This window comes from Lepidochelys kempii, chromosome 3 (assembly GCF_965140285.1).
Source record: "Lepidochelys kempii isolate rLepKem1 chromosome 3, rLepKem1.hap1, whole genome shotgun sequence".
Lineage (NCBI taxonomy): Eukaryota > Metazoa > Chordata > Testudines > Cheloniidae > Lepidochelys > Lepidochelys kempii.
Genome location: NC_136382.1, coordinates 112,304,906 through 112,328,947, shown reverse-complemented (window position 1 = coordinate 112,328,947; position 24,042 = coordinate 112,304,906). Strand labels below are relative to the sequence as shown.

At 48.9% G+C, this 24,042-nt stretch overlaps 1 protein-coding gene across 3 annotated transcripts in view; it reads right to left on the bottom strand.

Moving 5' to 3' along the window:
• Positions 1–24,042, bottom strand: part of ADGB (androglobin) — a 224,461-nt gene that overhangs the window by 71,948 nt on the left and 128,471 nt on the right. For all 3 annotated transcript variants that reach the window (XM_073337563.2, XM_073337564.2, XM_073337565.2), the window contains 3 exons: positions 22,159–22,293; positions 8,004–8,097; positions 3,685–3,819 (listed from right to left, as the gene is read on the bottom strand). In XM_073337563.2, coding sequence (XP_073193664.2) covers positions 3,685–3,819; positions 8,004–8,097; positions 22,159–22,293 — 364 coding nt within the window. The remainder of the gene's footprint in view (positions 1–3,684; positions 3,820–8,003; positions 8,098–22,158; positions 22,294–24,042) is intronic.

Sequence of the window (24,042 nt, the reverse complement as noted above, 5' to 3'; positions counted from 1 at the left end):
ATTCAATTTAATTCTTTAATTGAATTGTAACAATTCAAATAGTCAGTTATAGCAGATACTTGAACTTAAGTGATTGAAAGCACTGGACCCCCAAAATGTGCAAGTAACTAATATAGACACACATGCTTACATGTGCTGTAGCTTACTTATCATAATGTGATGCAAAATATGCTCATTATTATATGCTCCTTATGTAATATGGATCTTGTAATATAGGTTGATTAGTGTATACTGGCTCACATGAGACCTGCATGCAGTTTGTAAAGAGAAGATAATCCCAAGAGAATGTAGAAAGCCCATAGTGATACCAATATGCAAACACAAAAGTGACATACACAACTGTTCAAAGTACCGAGGAATTAAGCTGTTGTCCCACTGCATGAAACTGTTAGAGAAACACAGATAGTAGCATTCATTGAATAGTGGAGCCTGTTTTAGGAAAGGAGCTGTTTGGTTTTAGAAAAGGAAAGAGACTACAGATGTTCACCACTTGACAGCTGGTGGAAAAGAAGCTGGAGGGAAATGTCAAGCATGGTTAGGCTTTCATCGATTAGGAGAAAGCATTTGACAAAGTACCTAGTACCTAGATGACTGCTGGTGCCCCTGCTATGTTCCTATGGAGTACCAGAGGCACTTGTCCAGATGGTGATGGGTCTGTATGTTGGTTTGTTACGGGGCCCACTTGCTTCTCATGAGCTCCCTCTATCGAATATGTATATGCATGTGCTCTTTATTCAGCTGCTTGCGGTGCCTCCCGCTGGCTACTACCCTCTGGCTAAGTCACACACAGTTCATATGTGAACACAACAAACCCCTTCTGGGGGACAAGTCCAACAGGGCCTATCACAGTACTCTTGGTTGGTCTCTTCCTGCAGCCCTCCCTGGGCTCTCTTAAATTGTCCGTGCTCTGATATGAAGCAATGCCCAAGGGCTTCCTCCCTGGAGACTCTTCACCTATTGCCCCAACTTTCCAGCTGAGTCACTCAGGGCTTAAGGCACTTCCTCAATGGCTGGTGGGGGGACCCAGGGCTGTCCATGACTCCAGGTCCCAACCCAGGGACCCTATAAAGTAGCAGCCACCTGCTGCTTCCTTTTAACTATTTACTCTGTTGCTTTTGCTACTGTTCCCTGGGCCACTTCCCCACCGTCACCTTCACCCTTACTCCAAGGCTGAAGTCTTTCTTGAGTTCCTGCAGCCAGCCAAGAGCACCTTTCCTGCTCCCCTGGTCCCTGCCAGCAACTGATCCTGCTCTGTCCAGCGGTTCCTTTTTATATGAACTTGCTGGACTCTGATTGGCTGCTTCCTCGCAGTCACTTGAGGCAGCCTGGAGGACTCACCTCTACTGCTCTTTCCTGGGGCGGGATGAGGTAGTGCTGTGAGGCCTCCAGCAGGGAACCTCAGGGCCTGGTATACCTTGTCACATAGTTCCAAGATAAAAAGTTAGATGCCTTTTGGTGGAACAGGAGGTTTTGAGGTGAAGGCTGTACTCCACCAGGGATCTATGCTTATTCCATTACTATTCATAATTTTGATGGACTTCATAAGTAGGATTTGTGCTGGAAATGGCCCACCTTGATTATCATACACATTGTAAGGAGAGTGATCACTTTAGATAAGCTATTACCAGCAGGAGAGTGGGGTGGGGGGAGAGAAAACCTTTTGTAGTGATAAACACCCATTTTTTCATCGTCTGTGTGTATAAAAACATCTTCTGTATTTTCCACAGTATGCATCCGATGAAGTGAGCTGTAGCTCACGAAAGCTTATGCTCAAATAAATTGGTTAGTCTCTAAGGTGCCACAAGTACTCCTTTTCTTTTTGTGAATACAGACTAACACGGCTGTTACTCTGAAACCGTTCATAAGTAGGCAAAGCCAAATGGAAGGTGGTACAAAGGTTACTTATGCAGATGATAACTGTGCTAATGGCTAACAGGGAGGAAGATCTGGTTCAGGTGATTGATGTCTGCAACAGGGAACTAACAAACTATGACCTAAAAATGAGTACAGAAAAAACTGAAATCATGCAAGTGACTTGCACGAAACCAAGACAGATGAATATCAATATTGAGGGCCAGTATATAAATCAGGTTTATACACTGAAGAACTGTGGAGGCTGGTTAGAAGCAAATGGAGAAATCAACAGAGAACAGCAGACAAGGCTGCTGAGCATGGGAAAAGATAAGTGGAGAGATAAGTGGAGAGATCTATGATAACCAGATGCCCAGGCTACTTCAGGGACAATTATACCAAACCACGATAAGACCACTCTTCTGTATGTACCAGAGATATTGGCAACCAAAGAGAAGCACTTGAGAAGACCTGACACCACTGAAATGAGATGTCTTAGGGCAGTGAAGAGGTGGCATTACTGGACCAAATGCAGAATGTCATCAGGTGTGAGACCAAGGTCTGCAGTATCAGAGAGAAGATGCAAGAGAGGAGGCTGAGATGAGATGATATGGGCATGTGTAACAAGGGTGCAGAGTCAGTATCCTGTCATTCAAATCCCCCCCAATATAGGTTAATTGGGACCTACTTACAGGATCAATTAACAATTGGGATCAATTACAGGATCCCTATAGCTGAGGGGCTAATTAGAGGAGGAAGTAACCCCAACAGCTGGGAGCAGATAAATAGAGAGGAAGGAAGCCCTGGGTGGGGGAGCTAAGACCCTGAAGAGGCAGAGGTGGCTGCTACTAGTACTGCTCCCTTCCCCAGAAGCAAGTGGGGGAGCTGGCTGGGAGTTATAAAATGTAAATAGCATTAGTGGTGGTGGCCTGCTGGAATAGCTGGTGGTGAAGGAAATCTGGAGTGGCTGTTGTCTGTTCTTAAGGTAAGAAACGACTGATAGGGAACCACCCTGTGACAGCGTGTATGCAGGATGGATGAAGTAAATCCTGATAGGGAGGCATTTGCCACTAGAGTTTGTGTGCAAAGATCAAGACAAAAGCCAAGAAAACGGTGGACTGACTCTGTATGGGAGGACAGAGCGGATATGGAGTGAGCAATGGCCCAACAAGCCTGTAAAAACTGATCTGGGACCTGAGCCCAGCTAGCAGGAAAAAGGAGAAGACAAAGATGACGTAACATGGTCTCTTTTTTGTAATTTCTAATTCTAGACTTAAATTTTAAAAAGGTTGTTTTTAAAACCCAATGTCATAGTTGATTAATTTTTACTCTCTATTGTTTATACTTCCACAGAAGTTTTAAAATAACATTGCTTCTACTATCAAAATAGTCATTTTATTTTTAAAAAAATCTGAATTCATTTAATAATGTGGCCAAAATTCAAACAACTGATTAGTGATTTTGGATACCCAACTTTTGACACCTTGAAAGGTTTGATGTTTCCCAAAATTGCTGAGCACTTGCCATCTGAAAATTAGGCCCCTTTATGGTGCCTCAAGTTGGACACCCAAAAATGGAGACACCCAAGTCAGAGTATTTTTTTTACCTGTAATTCAAAACCAGTTAAATGAATTGTTTTCAAACTTTCACAGACATTCTCCATTGCCTTCAGACTAACTTTTGGCAATTTCATGCCCATCCAATTTTCCAAAACAGAGTTTTAGGTGAGGTAAAAGAGGGCTTTATATTGAAAGCTGGCTGCCACTTGGAATGTGTAGAGGCTACTGCTTCTCTATAATAAATTATTTCCACATAAGAATATTTGAAACTCACCTAAAAACCACAAACCAAAAATTTGGTGGCTGATCAAAATACGTTACAGCATAATCAGCAAAAGTTGTTTTAGCCCATTCATCCTCATAGCAGGGGTATTTTGTGATCAACTTACAGTTGCTTTTAAACATTTCTCTGAAAAAAAAGACAAAAATAAAAGAGATGAATACTTAAACGTAATAAGGAGAAGACATAGATCTTGACTTCAGCTTCTACACGTAAGGTAGAACACCAGGGTATATGTGACCCATTGGTACAGTGTGTGTTATATGTCTCTCCCTACTGGCTGGTCCATATGAAAGGATAACAACCTACTACCGCTAACAGTTAATGATGATTACTCCTTTACCTCAAGTGATAAAGTCCTGTGCTTTGAAGCTAGAAGTCCTGGGTTCAGTCTCTCCTAATGACCAATAGGGGACGGTTGTCACATCTGTGTTCATATTGTGATTATGGCATATCTCCTGAGTGGCACAAGGCCAAAGACCAATTGCATGTAGCACCCGAGATTTCATTTGCTTTTACAAAACTTCTTTACAATTTCTAATCATCCAGTGTAGTTTCCTTTCCCTCCCATCATGCTGCCATCTTGTAGTTTTTCTTCTGAGGCCCCATTTGAAGATTAAAAGCTTAATTTTACCTTTAAAACACTTCTTTGAACAAGAAGCACTTTAAAGCAAACCCAAGGATCCTACATTTCAAATGTGTCCAGAAGGACTCCTTTCTCACAGGAAGAATCCAAGATCATAGCTGCAAAATTGTAAATGAGTTAAGTAAGTTCCCACCCAAGTCGTTGTTCCTGATGAAGGTCATAATCAATCTGATCACTGAATTGGTTCAATGTATTTTTACCAATAACTTTCAGTAATAAAAACAATGTCACCTGAATACATAATGTCACCTGATACATAGCTTGAGGCACCAAGGTATAATACATATAAGTGAACAAGAAAAGCAAAGGGAAGGCAGAAAACTGAAAAGAGGAAAAAGAGAGGAATTACAGGAGCCAACCGTGGTCAAAGTGAAAACCACCTCTAAGAAAAAACAACCTCTTTGAGTCTTGCTTAGTAAAAGCAAGACAGGAGTTAAGATAGATGTCAAAGAGGAGCATGCTCTTAGCCGTAGCTGACCTAAAACACAAAAAAAAACTTGCTCTATGCCAGGGATTCTCAAACTGGGGGTTTTGACCCTTCCAGAGGTCACGAGATTATTCTGTGGGGGGTCGCACGCTGTCAGCCTCCACCCCAAACCCTGCTTCACCTCCAGCATTTACAATACCATTAAATATAAAAAAAGTGTTTTTAATTTATAAGGGGGGGGGTCTCACTTAGAGGCTTGCTGGGTGAAAGGGGTCACCAGTGAAAAAGTTTGAGAACCACTGCGCTATGCAGACCTCCCCTCTACAAGGGAACTCAAAGGAGAAGCGGATATAAATATAGGGAGAGCACTTGGGTGTCAAAGCTTCTCTCCACTGAGCTGCCTCTCTGAGGGACTCTGACCATGATCTCCCCAATAGTCCTTTCTAGATGGATGGATCACCTGTGAAGGAGGATATTGCATGCTGTCATTGCGTGTGTTAGTGCCATTAGGAGTTTAACATTATGCAAAAGGAGGTTTTTTTTAAATGGAACAAAGTGGAAGATCTGTCTCTGATGGTGCTTTGCTTACCTGGGGATGCAGGAGAGCAGGATGAGGGACAGCAAAAAGGCAGCAACCTATACTCTTTGCTGCTGCCTCTCTCAGTGATTTGTTCTGGGAAGAATGGGAGAGTAAGTTTGGCTACTGTCTCTGCTGGTGGGTCAATATGATAGAGAAGGGAGCACAAAGAGAAAGTTGGTGCTTCTGCTCTCTGCTGCTGCCGCTACCTTGAATTGTTCCTTGAATAACTGTTTTCATCTGTAAGTAAATGACTGACCTTTTTCGTTATTAAAGTAATGTTATAACAAACCCACAAACTCTTGGACTGGCTCTGAGATTTAGGGTTTTATTAGGTATCCTGGGCCCAGCTCCCTGTGAGCCTTGAAGAAAAGGACAGAGACCTTGAACTTGACATAGTATTTTATAGGAAGACAGTGTACAAATCAAGACACGTTTGAATAGGTATTGCTTAGGCGATGCACTGCTGCATGGCTTCATGCCCAGGCATATGCCTTGTGACATTACACCCCATATTCTTCATAGAAATATGCTTATGATATAAATATGGCATAACTAAGATGAATTTTATGCAAGATGGGTCATGTGAGATATCACTGGAAAGATTATGATTTACTGAATGATTATCCTACTTGTATGCATGTATCATTTCTGAATCTGAAGTTAGGGATATTGACTATGTAACAATTACAACTGTATGTACATTTGGGAACGCCCACCAGACAGTATGCAATCAGCCTGGATGGGTCATTAGAAAGGACAATAGGACTTTGAAGATACTAATCTCCCTCCTTCCTGAGAAATTTCCTGGGATGCTGCTTTGACACTGCAGGGTCAGGTGATCATGTCTGGTACTAGACCACATCTTGGACTTCTAGTGTTTTTCCTTTTAGAAGGGTGTGGGGGTCAAACTGGGAAACAAAGAATTCCCCCTGAGCCCAGGTGAGAAAGATCTAGACTGTGAAAGGAATATCTGGAGATTTAAGCTGCAAGCAGTGCAGTTTACCTTCAAGGGACTCTGCAACCTGCATAAAACAACATTTAGGAATTTACTATTATTATTATCCAGTTAATTTAGTGTAATAAGCTTAGTTTGCATGTGTTTTATTTGCTCGGTGATCTGCTTTATTCTGTTTGCTGTCCCTTATAATCACTTAATCTAACTTTTGTAGTTAGTAAACTTGTTTTTCGTTTATTCTAAAACCCAGTTTGTGCAATTCATAACTGGGGGAGTCCAGGGGTGGGGGAAGCTGTGCATAACTTCCTCCACATTGAAGGAGGGAGTGAATTTTATGAGTGTACGCTGTATAAATCTCTATACAGCGCAAGACAGTATGATTTTGGGTTTATACTCCAGAGGGTGTGTGCACTTGAATGCTGGGTAATCCCTGAGCTGAATCTTCCCGCATAGAGCTGATTGCAGATTCTGTGTGATTCTACAGCTGGGTGTGTCCCTACGTGTGTGTGTGTGTGTGTGCGCGCGCGCAGCAGGACAGGATGAGGAAGCCCAGACTGGTGGAATGGGTGGGCTCAGTGGGTCCCCAGTACATCAGGTAGCACCCCGGAAGGTGGATCCAACCCAACACATGGATGATAATACGCCCGTTTCATGTGAACAAAGAGTCAAAGTCATACAGTGGAGCCAAACTTTGCCATCATTAACTTTAAACAATCTTAAAATCTGATTTAATTTAATGCAGTTATACAAGGAACCCTTGTATCAATGTTTTATCACTTTTTGTTTAAGTTATTTATGTATTTTTCCTCTTGTGTCTATTTTTGGTCGTTTCCTTATTTGTGTGGGAGAATTTAGGTCAGCACTGCCACGGCCAATTAAGTTCTGAAATGCCAGGAGAAATCCTTGCAACATTTTCCCCCCCTCATTTCCTAGCAAAGACTTTGCCATGAGTCCAGGACTGGTGGACTCTGCAGGGAGATGGGTGCTTAGGTAGCCTCCTTTGTACTGTTGCAAAGAAGGCTCTAGCTTGAACTATGTTTAAGTTTTTCCAACATAGCTATGTTGGTTAGGAATGTGAAAAAAAAATCACATCCCTAACCAACATAGTTATGATGGCAAAAGTCCTAGTGTAGAAGCAATTATATCACTAAAAAAGTGGCGCATTTTTATATCACTAAAAAAGTGGTATAACTTATTTTGTCTGGGCAACTGGTGTAAGCCATACTGCAATATAAGCTGCATTTCCACTAGGAGGGTTTGCCGGCAAAAGTAGTTAGTGTAACTATTGCTAGTTTTCTAGTGAAGACAAGGTCTCCCTAAAGGAAAGGGTTACATGACTTTATACTTTTTTTAAAGCAACTTAGTGGACAATTACCAAAAGATCAATACCGTATTTACATTAGTAAAATTTACTGTAGAATACCCAAACTGTGAACACAACAAAGAAGATAGCAGGGAGGCAATACTCCAGCTCAACTAGAAGATTTGCTAGATGTTTTTGAGATGCATATGGGAAACAGAATAAAGCCTATACATTATACCTTCTTTGAAAATCTCAAATACTTCGTATGTTTAACAACGTTTTGAAAATTTCAAAACCAGTCACTCTTTCATCCTATTTATTTTGATAACACTGGCTGTATGGTTATACAAAGAGTTGTGCGGAACAGGCTGCAATATAAAATTTTCATTTATTACATAATACCTCAGTAGAGTTACACCACACTGTTCAATATTTGATTCAATCAAAGTCCATAGTTTTTGCAGAGTTTCTTTGACATGAGCATTCTCCTTAGTACCTGAAAATAACAAAATGCATTAGAAGAAAAATCACAAAATATCTAACTTTTTCATTGTTCTTTAAAAAAAAAGTGTGAAAAAAATTGAGGCAAGTCAGTCATGTTGACTTATGAGGAGAGGCTGAGGGAACTGGGATTGTTTAGCCTGCAGAAGAGAAGAATGAGGGGGGATTTGATAGCTGGTTTCAACTACCTGAGAGGTGGTTCCAGAGAGGATGGTTCTAGACTATTCTCAGTGGTAGAAGAGGACAGGACAAGGAGTAATGGTCTCAAGTTGCAGTGGGGGAGGTTTAGGTTGGATATTAGGAAAAACTTTTTCACTAGGAGGGTGGTGAAACACTGGAATGCGTTACTTAGGGAGGTGGTAGAATCTCCTTCCTTAGAAGTTTTTAAGGTCAGGCTTGACAAAGCCCTGGCTGGGATGATTTAATTGGGGATTGGTCCTGCTTTGAGCAGGGGGTTGGACTAGATGACCTCCTGAGGTCCCTTCCAACCCTGATATTCTATGATTCTATGTTCTGAATCAAGTTATGTTCTCATTTTAAATTTTACAGAATTCTTGCACTTCTGGAAGCTAATTTCTCCTTTGAGGCAATGAATTTCCAGTATCATCATCATTCTCCTTGTCACATGCTGATCAGCCCTCCTGCTATAGTGAAGAACAATGTGATCAGTCCCTTTTACTGAAGTACACATCCCCATATAAATTATAACATGCTGCAAGGAGATGAAATAACTTCAGTGATCAGTAGAGGCAATGATCAGAACATTTAACTATCAGTTTAATTATACTGACTTTTCCTTGTAGTTAATACCATAATCTACATGCAAGGAACTAAAAAAAAAAAGGGGAAAAAATCTAAACGAAGACTGGAGAAAAGAAAAATGAATGGGAAAGTAGGAGAGAAAACAGGATAGGTATATGGGAAAGAAGAAAAAATAATTATGAAAGACTAGAGGGAGAGAAGAAAAATAAGATGTGTAAAAAACAAGGAAAACAGTGGATAGAAGTAAGAACTGAGAAAGAAGACAGGTTTCAGAGTGGTAGCCATGTTAGTCTGTATCAGCAAAAAAAGGAGTACTTGTGTTATCTTAGAGACTAACAAATTTATCTGAGCATAAGCTTCATCGGATGCATGCAGTGGAAAATACAGTAGGAAGATATATATACACACAGAAAACATGAAAAAATGGGTGTTGCCATACCAGCTGTAACAAGACCAATTAATTAAGGTGGGCTGTTATCAGCAGGAGGAAAAAAACCTTTTGTAGTGATAATCAGGATGGCCCATTTCAAACAGTTGACAAGGAGGAGTGAGTAACAGTAAGGGAAAAAAATTAGCATGGGGAAATAGTTTTTACTTTGTGTAATGACCCATCCACTCCCGGTCTTTATTCAAGCCTAATTTAATGGTGTCCAGTTTGCAAATTAATTCCAATTCTGCAGTTTCTCGTTGGAGTCTGGTTTTGAAGTTTTTTTGTTAGAGAATTGCAACTTTTAGGTCTGAAATTGAGTGACCAGGGAGGTTGAAGTGTTCTCCTACTGGTTTTTGAATGTTATAATTCTTGATGTCTGATTTGTGTCCATTTATTCTTTTGTGTAGAGACTGTCTGGTTTGGCCACTGTACATGGCAGAGGTACCTGCATGGCCCCACAGTATGCCAACATTTTTATGGCTGATTTAGAACAACGCTTCCTCAGCTCTCGTCCTCTAATGCCCCTATTCTACTTACACTACATTGATGACATCTTCATCATCTGGACCCATGGAAAAGAAGCCCTTGAGGAATTCCACCATGATTTCAACAATTTCCATCCCACCATCAACCTCAGCCTGGACCAGTCCACACAAGAGATCCACTTCCTGGACACTACTGTGCTAATAAGGGATGGCCACATAAACACCACACTATACTGGAAACCTACTAACCACTATACTTACCTACATGCCTCTAGCTTTCATCCAGACCACATCACATGATCCATTGTCTACAGCCAAGCACTACGATATAACCACATTTGCTCCAATCCCTCAGATAGAGACAAACATCTACAAGATCTCTATCAAGTGTTCTTAAAATTACAATACCCACCTGCTGAAGTGAAGAAACAGATTGACAGAGGAAGAAGAATACCCAGAAGTCACCTACTCCAGGACAGGCCCAACAAAGAAAGTAACAGAACGCCACTAGCCATCCCCTTCAGCCCCCAACTTAAACTTCTCCAGCACCTCATCAAGGATCTATCTTGAAGGACAATCCCTCATTCTCTCAGATCTTGGGAGACAGGCCACTCCTCGCTTACAGACAGCCCCCAAACCTGAAGCAAATACTCACCAGCAGCCACACAACAAAAACACTAACCTAGGAACCTATCCTTGCAAAAAAGCCCATTGCCAACTGTGTCCACATATCTATTCAAGGGACACCATCATAGGACTTAATCACATCAGCCACACTATCAGAGGCTCATTCACCTGCACATGTACCAATGTGATATGCCATCATATATGTTTAGCTGCCTGTCCTGACAGGGGCCTATTTTCCCCTCCCAGGAGGTGTTTCTGTAGTGGTAGGTAGGGGGGAACCCAGGCCCGCCCTCTACTCTAGGTTCCAGCCCAGGGACCCTAATGGTAGCAGCTGTTGGCAGCCAACCTTTTACTGCCATAGTTCCTACATTTCCCTGGGCCACTTCCCCACAGCTCTCCTGCTTCTTCCTTCTTCACCCTTACCTTAGGGCTCCCTTACCAATGACATGAGGGTGTTTTCATTAACCAGCCCTTCAGCTGCACTTTCTCTCCTCCAGCTCCTCTCTGCCTGACTGGAGTGAGCCCTTTTATATTATCAGAGGGGCCTTAATTAGAGTCAGGTGGTCACATTAGCTTAATGACCTCAGCTGACTCTTTACAGGTTAATTGGAGTCAGGTGTTCTCATTAGCCTGGAGCAGCCCCTGCTCTGACCAGTCAGGGAACAGAACCCTGTTCATCCAGTGGCCAGTAGATCTGTTTTCGGCTCCTTTGCTGAACCCGACTGGCTTGGAGGAAGGAGGGAGACGGCTGCTCCTGCTGGGCCTTGGGCCCTTGCTGCTGCTGCCACTGCTCCAGCTGCTCCCCTAGCTGGGCCGAACACCATCCACCCACCCCCCTTCTCCGCTACCTGGTTGCTGGCTAGCTGCTGGACTCCCCCACCCACCCACCTTTGGGTGCTGCTGCTGCTCCAACTGCAGCACCTGGGGGGGGAGACTGCTGGCCTGCTCCCCAGAGGGGGGGAGTGAGGGACCCCTACCCCAGCCGTTGCCACTACCACTGCTGTGGACACCACCACCACCATCAACACCACCTGTGAGGGGTTCTCTCTGCCTGCCTGGCCACCGGGCTGCTGCCTGGAGTTGCTGCTGCTGCCTGAGAGCTGCCGGACCCCGAAGGAGGAGGGGACGAGGCCATCTGCTGCTGGGGGAGCGCACAAGGACTCTGTAGACCACTGTGGAGGGGGCTTGAAGGCTGAGTAACTTTTGGACTGTGCTCTTGTGGTGGGGGTTTTGACTGTGTTTGCGGGGACACAGGGGGTGTGGCGTGGAGCCTGCCCCCGAGTCCATCAGTGTGTCCCTTCCCCCAACCCCCATCACCACCACCACTGTCGGCGCTGCCCCCTCCACCACCCCCAGTGGACACTCACCATCTGCCTCAAGCTCCTGCTTCTGGGATTCCACTGCTTGCTTGGCCTGCTGCCCCCTTTCACCACCTTTGGGGCCTGCAGTAGCAGCCAGCCCGCACTGACTTTTTTTTGCAAGCGCACGTGGGCGCACGTGCCCCCCGCCCCATCCTGAACTGACCCCCTTCAGCAGCCCCCAGCTTTGTCCCTAGCTCCCTGCCCCATTTTCCCCTTGCAGCCTTTCTGCCCTCCCCTTGCAGCACTTTACTGGCTTCACTTTGTTTGCCTGCCCCGCCCTTCTCCCTCTGCAGCCTTTGCTTGTTTACCCCACCCTTGCCTCTGAAGTCAGCCCCTAGGTTCCCTGTCCTGCCTCCAGCCTGGTTCTCCCCCCTCCCCATGTGATACCCCTGCCCTGCTTGGCCCCTTATTCAGTGCACCCATGCCCCCTCCCAGGCGGTTGTGCCCTTCCCCTGTTTGAGTTTGCCCCGATCTCACTGCACTCCCCAAAGATAGTTATGACCCCCCCCTCCCCTAGTGCAGCTAGAGGAGCCGGTTTTCTACTCTGAGTCGGTGACTATCCCCCACAAGCCCTCGAAAGCCCCCCTGTCCAGCCCATCCCCTTTGGCGCCCTCCTCCCCTGCCTGCAGTCTAGTGGGGAGAAGTGGTTGACCAGCCTCCCCTTTTCCCTCCTCTTTCCGATGTCCTTCCTTCCTTCCCTCCCTCCCTCCCTCCCTGCTCATTATTGTGGGGGATACGACGGGTGGGGCCCCTCCAGCAGCCCTAGATACCCCTCCCCCGCCTGCCCCTCCGTCACCCCCCCAAGCCTCTACCTCAGCCGCCGTTGCCAAACCACCTGTCACCGCCCCCGCCAGGGTGCCAGCAGTGGCGGGCAGCGGGGTTACCTCCGTTGCTGCCACATCCCTCCCCCCCTTAGATTCTGGGGGAGCCCCCCCAGCCGGCGGGAAGGGCCAGGGTATGAAGAAGGGGAAGGACCCTGCCAAAAAGTCCAGGCCCTCCATGGCAGGGACTGCCCGCACTGCCGCGGCCCTGCCACCAGCCGCGGCCTCCCACCCCGCTGCTCCTTCCACCAGCTCTGCGGGTGTCCCTCCCCCGGCCTCCAGGGCGTATGCCCAGGTGGCGGCAGCCCCCCCGCCTACCGTTACGTCATCTCTCCTGCCCGCCGCCTCTGCTACCAGCTATAGCGGCCGGGGCCCCTTTCCCACCATGACCAGGAAGCACGGCGTCCGTTGCCTCCTGGTGCCCGCCTCGCCCCACGTGGAGATGTACGTGCGGGCGTTGGCGAGGGCGGTGGGGCCCACGGCCATTGTGGCGGCCTCCAAAATGTACGGGAAGGTGGTCTTCTTCCTGGCATCGGAGGCTGCCGCCCAGGAGGCGGCGGAGAAGGGCCTGGCGGTGGGAGGCGTGTTCATCCCCCTCGAGCCGCTGGATGACCTGGGCGTCCGCCTGGTCCTGACTTCCGTCCCTCCCTTCCTTCCCAATGCCACCCTGTTACCTGCCCTCTCTATCCTGGGGAAGCCCATCTCTGTTTTGAGCCCTCTCTCCTTGGGCTGCAAGGACCCCACCCTCCGTCACGTCCTCTCGTTCCGCCGGCAAGTGCAGCTGCAACTGCCGCCGGCGGCACGTGACGGAGAGGCGCTTGAGGGGTCCTTTTTGATCCCTTACCAGGGGGCCCATTACCGGGTGCATTATTCCACGGGGGAGGCCCGGTGCTACCTCTGCTGGGTGATCGGGCACGTCCGGAGGAACTGCCCCTTGGCCCGGCAAGAAGAGGCATCCGGGACCCCCGAGCCCCGGCAGGGCGCTGGCCCCGTCATCGCCAGCGCCCCTGGCTGCCCGGCGCCCAAAGCCGCCCCTCCTCCCACTCAGTCCATCACTGCTCCCGCTCGGGCCCCAGGGGCACTCCCCCCAGCACGCCCAGGCGAGCGGGAGAGCCCCGCCTTTCCTGTCTACAATTCGGCGGGGCCCCTAGAGGAGGGTGCAGCAGGGATATTGCCAAGCGTGGGAGAGGGCCTGCCCCAGGGGGACTCTTCCCTCCCTTATTCTGCCCTACTGCTGCCTCCCACGGTCCCTGAGCCATCGGTCTTGCCCCCTGACCCGATCCCTGTTAGCTGGTCCCCCAATGATGCCATGGAGGGCTGGGCCCTAGTCCAGGGGAAGCGGGGCAAACGGAAGGCTTGAGCTCCGCTCCTTTCCACCGATGCGGAAGCCCTCTGGAAGACCAGAAGGGGGGGCGTCGATGCCAAGCCCTCTGCCTTGCCCGTGGGCGCATACCATCCCCTGGTGCCGGCTGGAGAAAACGTGGCAGCACGGGAGGGCAGTACCGTCCCTCCCTTGGAGTCCCTTCCCTCCAAGGACCCCAATATAGCCCCACCTGCCCCGTTACCATCCGGAGCCCCCGTGAGCCTCGGGGCGAGTGTCGCTTCAGGCACTAGCGGGGAGACCTCCGGGGTGGCGGAAGGAGAGCTCACCTCCATTTATGAGGCGATCGAGGCCCTGGGTCTGACCCCAGTTATCCAGGGGGAGGACGACCCTCTGCTAGCGGGACTTGATCTGAGCGACCTCACCCCGGCCCCGCCTGTCCCATGTCCCCTTCCCCTAACTGCTACCTTTGCTCCTGCCTCCGAGGGTTCCCAGGGCTCCTCCATCTGCCTCGCCGTGGGTGGCACCCCGCTGTTAGCCGCCAAGTCCACCGAGGTGACAGCTGGTGCGCTGCGACTGGGACCCGAGCCCCACAGGTTGCCCCTCGAAGGCGTGGGGCGACTGACCTCCTTCCCAGGTGGGGACCCCACCGACGGTGCTGTGACTACTATGCCAGCCGTGGTGCCAGAGCCCAGCGTCATAGAGGGCCCCCTGCCCCACCCATACCTCCCAGAGCCTGATCGAGAGGGGCCATTTTCCAACGGCTTGGCTCCTGGGGCCCAGGATCCCACCTTTGCCCCTCTCCCTGGCTCTGCACCCAACCCCTGCCTTGCCCTTACTCTGGATCCCTGCCCTGCCCCTGATGTCAACCCCGCCCCTGTCCCCCCCACCTCCCGTGCTATCATTGCCGCCCCTGGGGCCGTCATCTCCTCGCTCCTAGAGGATAGCCCCCAGGGAGCGGCTTCTGTATTCCCCAGTCCCAACTCACTAGGGGCTGCTACCTTCCCTCCGCCGCCCCCACTCGAGCCAGGGTTTGAGGGGGGCTGCGTGGCGCCAGCCCATCGGGCGCCACGTCGGGGGTCTGCCCCTTGCCTGCCTGTTTCGGTGGGCCACGGGGCTGTATCAGTAGTCCCTCCGGAGGACAGCCGGGGGCTAGTGGCCCCGGCCCCCCATACGCTGCGGGAGGAGCTGCGGGAGTTCCTTGAGGACGTTTGGGGCTCCTGTAATAAGGTGCAGCTCGCCCTGCAGCGATGGGGGGATTTCCATCTCATCCTCTGGGCCGCGAAGGCCCTTATGGGGGAGGGTAAAAGGACCGGGAAGCAGGCCGCCATGACTTACCAGCGGGTCCGCCTCTTCCGTGACTCCCTAATTACCTATGGGGTAGGTCACGGATTGTTGCGCGGCCCACTGGGAACCGCGAGCATCCCTGCTGGCGAGGATCTCCCCCAGCCCTCCTCATGGCACCTCTTACCATCATCACGTTAAACACCCAGGGCTGTAGGATGGGTCTCCGCAGGTGCCAGGTGCTCTCCTTCCTTCGGGAGGGGGGTACTCTGTGATTTTCCTGCAGGAGACCCATACGGATCTGGCCGCCGAAGCTAGCTGGCGGCTGGAATGGGGGGACAGGGTCTACTTTAGCCATCTCACAGTTCGTACGGCTGGAGTGGCGACCCTGTTCTCCCCCGACCTACGGCCTGAGGTGCTGGGGGTCGCCGAGGCTGTGCCGGGCCGCCTGCTGCACCTCCGGGTCCGTTTGGAGGGGCTCGTGGTCAATCTTGTCAACGTCTATGCCCTGACATTGGGCCCGGAGCGCCTACGTTTCTTTCAGCAGGAGTCCGCCTTCCTCGGCACTCTGGATCCTCACGAGTGCCTGGTCCTGGGTGGGGACTTTAATACGACCCTCGAGGAGTGGGACCGCTCGGGGATCGAGCAGTGCCCAGCTGCCGCGGACGTCCTCCGGGAGATAGTCGACCATCACTCCCTGGTGGACATCTGGCACAACCACCACCCGGACGACGTCTCGACGTTCACCTTTGTCCGGGTGGAGGCCCGTTGGTCGCGCTACTCTCGGTTGGACCGCATCTATTTATCACGTTTCCATCTTTCACAGGCCCACTCCTCCAGCATCCGGCCAGCCCCATTCTCCGATCATCACCTGGCCACTGTGACGGTCTCTCTCTGTGCAGAGAGGCCGGGGCCGGCCTATTGGCATTTTAATAACAGCTTGTTGGAGGACGTGGGCTTTGTGGCGTCCTTCCGGGAGTTCTGGTTGGCCTGGCAAGGGCAGCGGTGTGCCTTTCCCTCGGCACGGCGGTGGTGGGACCTAGGGAAGGTGCGTGCCCGGCTCTTCTGCCGTGACTACACCCGGGGCGCCAGCCGACGGAGGGATGCGGCGATAGGGCAGCTGGAACGGGAGGTCTTAGAGCTGGAGAGGCGTCTGGCTGCGAGCCCCGAGGATCCATCCCTCTGCGGGGCGTGCCAGGAGAAGCGGGAGGAGCTCTGGGCCCTCGAGGATCATCGGGCCCGGGGTGCTTTTGTTCGATCCCGCATCCGCCTCCTTCGGGAGATGGATCGCGGCTCCTGCTTCTTCTACGCCCTGGAGAAAAAGAGGGGGGCCAAGAAGCACATCATCTGCCTCCTCGCAGAGGACGGCACCCCCCTCACGGATCCGGTGGAGATGTGCGGGAGGGACAGGGCCTTCTACGCAGGCCTTTTCTCCCCGGATCTGACCGATCCTAACACTTGCAGAGTGCTCTGGGACGAACTCCCGACGGTCAGTGCGGGCGACCGAGACTGGCTAGAGCTGCCTCTCACTCTGGCCGAGTTCTCGGAAGCCCTCCGCTGCATGCCCACCAATAAATCTCCGGGCATGGACGGGCTGACTGTGGAGTTCTACCGCACGTTCTGGGACGTTCTCGGCCCAGACTTAGTTACTGTCTGGGCCGAGTCTTTGCAGAGAGGGGGTCCTCCCTCTTTCGTGCAGGCGAGCCATGTTCGCCTTATTGCCAAAGAAGGGGGACCTCCGCGATTTATGAAATTGGCGTCCCGTCTCGCTCCTCAGCACGGACTACAAGGTCGTCCTGAAAGCCATCTCACTGCGGCTAAGGTCCGTGCTGGCGGACGTGATCCACCCAGACCAGACCTACACCATCCCGGGCCGCACCATCTTCGACAACCTATATCTGGTCTGGGACCTTTTGGAACTCGGGTGTAGGGACGGTCTGTCGTTCGCCCTCCTGTCCCTGGATCAGGAGAAGGCGTTCGACAGGGTGGATCACAGGTATCTCCTGGGCACTCTGCGAGCATTTGGCTTGGGTCCCCAGTTTGTGGGTTTTCTCCAGGTGCTGTACGACTCCACAGAGTGTCTGGTCAGGCTCAACTGGACCCTGACCGAACCGGTCAGCTTCGGGCAAGGAGTACAGCAGGGGTGCCCCCTCTTGGGCCAGCTGTACGCTCTGGCGATCAAGCCCTTCCTCTGTCTCCTCCGCAGGTTGTCTCGGGGTTGGCGCTACGGGAGCCAGAGCTGCGGCTGGTCCTGTTGGCATACGCCGACGATGTACTCCTCGTGGTCCAGGACCCGGGCAACTTGGCATGGGTGGAGGCTTGCCAGGCTGTGTACTCGGCAACCTTCTCCGCTCGGGTCAACTGGGTCAAGAGCTCTGGCTCGGTGGTAGGGGACTGGTGGCAGGCGAGCTCCCTCCCACCCGTGCTTCAAGCCATCCGGTGGAGCGCGGGTCCGCTGCTCTATCTCGGCATTTACCTTTCTGCCACGCATCCGTCTCCGCCGGAGAACTGGCATGGTTTAGAGGGCAGGGTGGTAGAGCGGCTCCGGAGATGGACAGGACTGCTCCGGTGTCTGTCTTTTCGAGGGCGGGCACTGGTGCTCAATCAACTAGTCCTGTCCATGCTCTGGTACCGGCTCAACACCCTGGTTCCGGACCCGGATTTCCTGGCCAACCTCCAGAAATTGATTCTGGAGTTCTTCTGGTCAGGACTGCACTGGGTCTCTGCAGGGGTTCTCCATCTGCCCTTGGAGGAGGGAGGGCAGGGCCTGAAGTGTCTCCGCACTCAGGTCCATGTCTTCCGCCTCCAGGCCCTGAAGAGGCTCCTTTATGGTGCAGGTAGTCTGGCGTGGAGCATATTGGTGCACGCCTTCCTGCCCCGCCTCCGAGGGCTCCGATATGACCGGCAGCTCCTTTATTTCCATCTGAGGGGTCTTCCGCGAGACCTCTCTGGGCTGCCGGTCTTCTACCAGGACCTCCTCCGGACCTGGAAACTGTTCGCAGCGACCAGGTCCGTGGCGGCCTCCGTGGGGGAAGATCTCCTCGTGGAACCCCTGCTACACAACCCCCAGCTCCGTGTGCAGGTGGCGGAGTCCCCCTCGGTGCGCCAGAGGTTGGTCCTGGCAGAAGTCACCAAAGTTGGAGACCTCTTGGACTATGACCGGGGAGACTGGCTGGATCCCCTGACGCTCACTCAGCGCATGGGGCTCTCCAGACCTCGTACTGCCCTGCGCGTACTTCAGGAGGTGAGGGCCGCTTTGCTGCCTGCTGCTCGGGTTTACCTCGACCAGGTCCTGCAAGAGGGCGCGCCCCGCCCACCCTCCACCCCAGGCCCTCCGGACCTTTTCATCGGGCTCCTGCCCCGTGGACCCGACCGACCTCCCCGCCCCTTCACCGTGAGCCGGCTAGACTGTGCCAAAACAACATCTTTACACGCTCGTGCTCCAAACTTTTCATGTCCTCACCCTCACGTCCCGCCCTGACACAAAGTGGCGGGACCTCCTGCCACCTCTAGAGGGTGAGGAGCCCCGGTGGGCCAGCCTCTATTCCACCTTAGTCCCGAGGCCCGCCGGGGATATCAGTTGGCGGCTCCTTCACGGGGCCATGAGCACGGGCGTGTACTTGGCGCGGTTCACCCCAATCCCGGACACCTGCTCCTTTTGCGGCGTGAGGGAAACCCTGGTGCACGTCTACCTGGAGTGTGCCAGGTTGCAGCCCCTATTCTGGCTCCTCACGAATATTTTGTTAAGGTTTTGGTTGCACTTTTCTCCTCACCTCCTTATCTATGCACTCCCTGTCCATGGCCCCACTAAGTCGTGGGACCTCCTGGTCAACCTCCTCCTGGCCCTGGCTAAAGTGGCCATCTATAAAACCAGAGTGAGGAGGTTGGCCGATGGAGTTTCCTGCGACTGCGGGGCCTATTTCCAATCCTCTGTCCGTTCACGCCTCCGGGCAGAGTTCCTCTGGGCGGCATCCACTGACTCCCTTGACGCCTTTGAGGAGCGGTGGGTGCTGTCCGGGGTTCTCTGCTCGGTGTCCCCGTCCGGTTCCCTTCATTTGATCCTTTGACCGCACTCCCGTCCCTGTTCTTCATTAGTTGTCCCCCATAATTATTTGGTTTCCCAGGTCCTGTGGATCTCCCCCTTAGGCTGAGGGGGGATCCTTTAGCAGTGGGCGAGCTTCGCCCACCCACTTCCTGGATCCCAATAAGGCTACTCTGCTGTACCCGGATCCCAATGGGGGCTACTCTGCTGTACCCAACTGGCCTGGGTCTATCACAATATATATCTTCCTACTGTATTTTCCACTGCATGCATCCGATGAAGTGGGTTTTACCCCATGAAAGCTTATGTCCAAATAAATTTGTTAGTCTCCAAGGTGACACAAGTACTCCTTTTTTTTTTTTTTTTTTTTTTTAGAAAGAAGAGGTAGAGACAAACAAAAGAGAAGAGTTAGGAAAAACTCACTTGGCAACTGACACATGGAAAGCTAAATCTCCAGAAGAACAGAATGATGAATATAGACTGAAGCACTGTTAATTTATATGGTGCTTGCCAGACATAAATAAGATAGGCATTAAATTGTTTGGAGCAAAGAGCCTAAATAAGACAAGACTAGGGATAACAGTTCAGGAGAGGGAGAGTGTTGGAACTATGAACAAGGAGAAGAATGCATGAGGGATTGCTTGAAGAGGTGGATTTTAATGGAAAGATTTGAAGGAGAGAGAGGGTGCCTGACCAAAGAAGACAAGATTGACCCAGGCATAGAATGCACAATGCATGGAGAGAAAAAGCCTCCATAAGGGTGACACTGGCAATCAGTCAAAGGGAAGAATCAACCTGAGAGGGATGGTGTATTACTGAAGGAGGTGGTACCCATGAAGCATGTGTTTCTCACAGGACAGTTTTCTGTGCCAAGGCACTCATGAGCTGTCAGAACATTGTAATCATATGACAACTGTTGCCTTGGCACCCAGTGCGCCCTTTTTCCTGCCCTGGCTGGAAAGATCACCATGGTTCTTTAGTGCGATGAAGTGTATAGATAGGAGAACAGACAGAATGTGGGGGTACAAAGCCCACTTGAAACCACCCAATAGCATAAAAACTTCTTATACGAATGGGCCATTACAGGAAAGGAAATGCCAGACACATCTGAAAGTTCGATGCTCACCTGCTTCCGAAGAAAGTTAGGACTTGACTGAATCATCAGCTATATAATATTTGCAAGAAAAATCGCACTACGTCATGCGAGACTTGCACAGTTTTATTTAATTTGCAGGACTGTTTCATATGAAATACACATAGGGACAATATTCATGGTATATGCCTCTAACACATGCAATATATTAGGAAAAGATTAAGAAGATTCCATACAACTGAAGCATTAAATATATTTTTGTATTTTTGCCCAAGCTCTTGGACTTTTGCACTTTTGAAAACTAGGCCTTTAATCTCTGTGCCTCTATTTCCTCATTTGTAAAATGGGGTTAATTACAACTACCTTCCTTACAAGGTTATTGTGAGGCTAACTCATTAACATCAATAAAGTGCTTTGAGATCACCAGATGTAGATATGCAAATTTATTTATTATCATCACCATTAGGATTTGAAAGATCCATTATGCTGATACATTCTTGGATTTTCTGCTGACCTCCCCTGCTAAGTAGATCTGTCTGTGATTAAGCAGTTTTTGGGGTATGAATGATGAAAAACCTTGTTTTGTCATACACTTATTTGTAATTTTTAACATCAATTTTTATATTATAGTTGCCCACATATTTCTCAGTGATGTACAATGTCTCTCTCCCCACCTCCCAATCTGCTCATACTATTCTTATCAACGTTTCTTTCTCAGTCAGAATAAGATGCATGAAATATTTTGCCAGTGACATTTAGGTTTGCTACTGACCTAAACTCAGACTGTTTCACTATCTACATCTCAAAAATAAAAAAACACAAAACAAAATGTGGATATACAATATGTAATTGGCAAACCTAAAAAGAGAACTCTTTATACTTACTTAATCTCTTTATGATTCACCCATGCCAGCTGTTCATACATATTCTCTTGAAAATGCTACTGTATGTTTGATCACAAGTGGGCATCAAAATATTCAAATATTTTTAGTAAAACATACATAAGCCTTTATGTAAGAATGACAATAAAACGTTAACTATGTTGAGCTCTTGTTTTATTTGTGAGATCTGTGGGAATACTTCTCAGAAACGCATTACAGTTGTTTAAAGGAATAGTATTATTTTTAAGCGAACAGTTTCATTTTGTGGCTTAATATAATTTTATTCTGAGGAAACGGATATTTCAATAACTAAATTATATTCCACTTTCCACAAACTAAACCTGTCACAATATTTGAGCTAACCAAACTATGCCCTGATCTGAAGCCCACTGAAATCAATGGCAGTCTTTCCATTGACTTAATGAGCTTTAAGTCAGGTCCATGGTGAATTTCTAGCATCACTGATGTGACTAAGGGTATGTCTACACTGCAGTCGGTGGTGTAGCTGCAGCTCAGGTACGCACACCTGCACTAGCTATAATTTAGCTAGTGCAGCTAAAGCAGCAGTGAAGATGTAGCAGCATGGGTTAGCAATGCAAGTATGTACCAGAGTTCCGGGCAGATTTGTACAGCCTATGCTGTGGGCCGTGCCGCTGCATCTTCATTGCTATTTTTAGCTGCTCTAGCTAGATTAAAGGTAGTTCAGCTATGCCTACATGAGTTGCAATTGCATCTCCGATTGCAGTGTAGACATATCCTGAGTGTCACAGCGGGCTCTGGGTCAAGCAGAATGTTCAATTTAATCAGCCATCTTCATTTCATCTATAATATTTCACTGCACTCCTAGTACAATTTTTTATCAGATTTTCAGATAACTAGTAAGAGGGTAGCACAGATAAAATAATATGGTGAAACACTAAACCCTTAAAATAAGATTTAAAAGGCCTACCTGGTTTTCTGCCATTTATCAATTGCCTAACGTAGGCCCCTCTCCAATTGCTTTGCAGTTTAAGCACTGCAGATTCTTCTTCAGAAGTTGGAGTTCTGTTCTGCCAAGCTACAGGAATATTTAGCTCTATCACCTCTGAAAGAAAAAGAACAATGAACAATACTGTAAATAGGGTGTGACGTGAAGGCTACAAGCACTATAACTGCTTGAGAGTTAAACAACTATGTGAGCTATATTCCAGAAATGCCTTGATTTGCTCATAAAGCTTCCATTTATGCTATTCCATCATCCTGTTATAAATTTTACTATATAAGAACCAATGTAAGTTAAAGCACTGTTATCAAGATATAACCAAGTGGGGACATATATTTATTGTGTAATTAAATGATGTTGTTATGCAACTGCTATACTAATGTCATGGGTCAAATTTGTCCAGCTCAAAGTGATTTGGTAAGCTGGTATTTCTCCTTAGTGGGAGCCATCTTGTGTCACAGCATTTAATTTAAGTCTCTTGTTCTAGCTGGAAAATAACCTACAAAATATTAACCAAATATAAACTGATGGAGTGATGTCAGATTCTACAGACAGACTGAAACAAGAGCGCCAAAAGGTAGGACGTGCCTGTATTAATCTGAATGGTTTTGTTAACTATGAAGCCTAACAATTTGAACATCAACATTGTTTAAATGCAAAAAATTCAACTCAACCTAAATGAGGGAGCCACAATTTTCACCTCCATAATAACAAAAAACATTTCCCCACAAAGAATTCTGTTACTGATCTGAGTCTTGTGTTTTACTCACATATTTCACATATTTGGGAGGCCAGTCACACCTGCCTGCATATCAGGTAAAATCTCAGGCATAACTGGAGAGAATGAAAGATTCCCCTGCCAAACACCATTTGGCTTAGGGAACAATGCCCTGGGTTTAGAGTCAGGAGACCATGGGTTCTGGTCTCCCCTCTTCTACTGAATACTGTTAATTTTTCACAGCCCTTATTACTGTCCAAGCTTTCATATACCTATTCCAAGAAGCAGACCACTAACAAATAAGGTAGAAGGACACTTCAGACAGGTCTCTAAATGACAGAACCTGGTCTTATCCACTCAGGTACACTGCGTTTCAAAATGAATATGCGCTTCTCTATCCTGTCTGCAACTACTACTTTCGCCTCTAGACCACATTACCTCCCACAATCAACAGTTGAATCCTGATACTGTTGTGGAATGTTGGGTCTCATAAATAGTTGGGTAACTCACTGGCAAACTACTGTGTTGTTCCTGCTGTCCCCCCCAGAGGCTGATCAAAAGAGAGGATAACAGTATACTTCTACTACCAGCAGGTTTATTATCTCAAGGTCAGTGCAACAGACCTAACAGTCCTGGCTTAAACCCTGCCTACCACCCAAATAGGGGGAAGGAAGATCAAGTAATTAAAGACTATGTTATCATTCACATGCAAAAGGGGACAGAGTTAAGGTTGCAAAGATGATATTTTATGGTATTTCCTAAAGTTTGAATACTTGACTTTGCAACCTATAACATTTTTGGTCGGCTGAGCTGGCAGGCTGTAGGAGGAGCAGGAACATGGTCTCTATCCCTGAACCTGTAGCAATTCTACAGGCTACTGCCACTAAACCTAAATTTTATTGCTACACCATCTAAGCTGTTCCTCTTTTTCTCTTTGCTGTTTTATCATTTTCAACTCAATACCCTCCCCTTCACTATACCCATTTGGTGCCACGGGCAGAGGAGCCTGAGCAGTAGCATTGGGACAGCAGAGGTAACATAGCCAGTCAATGCCATTGACTTGAGTGTAGGGCCTCAGTTTTCTCATCCAATAAATCTATAGTGTCGCCTCTTAAATTAGCATGAGTAGCCTG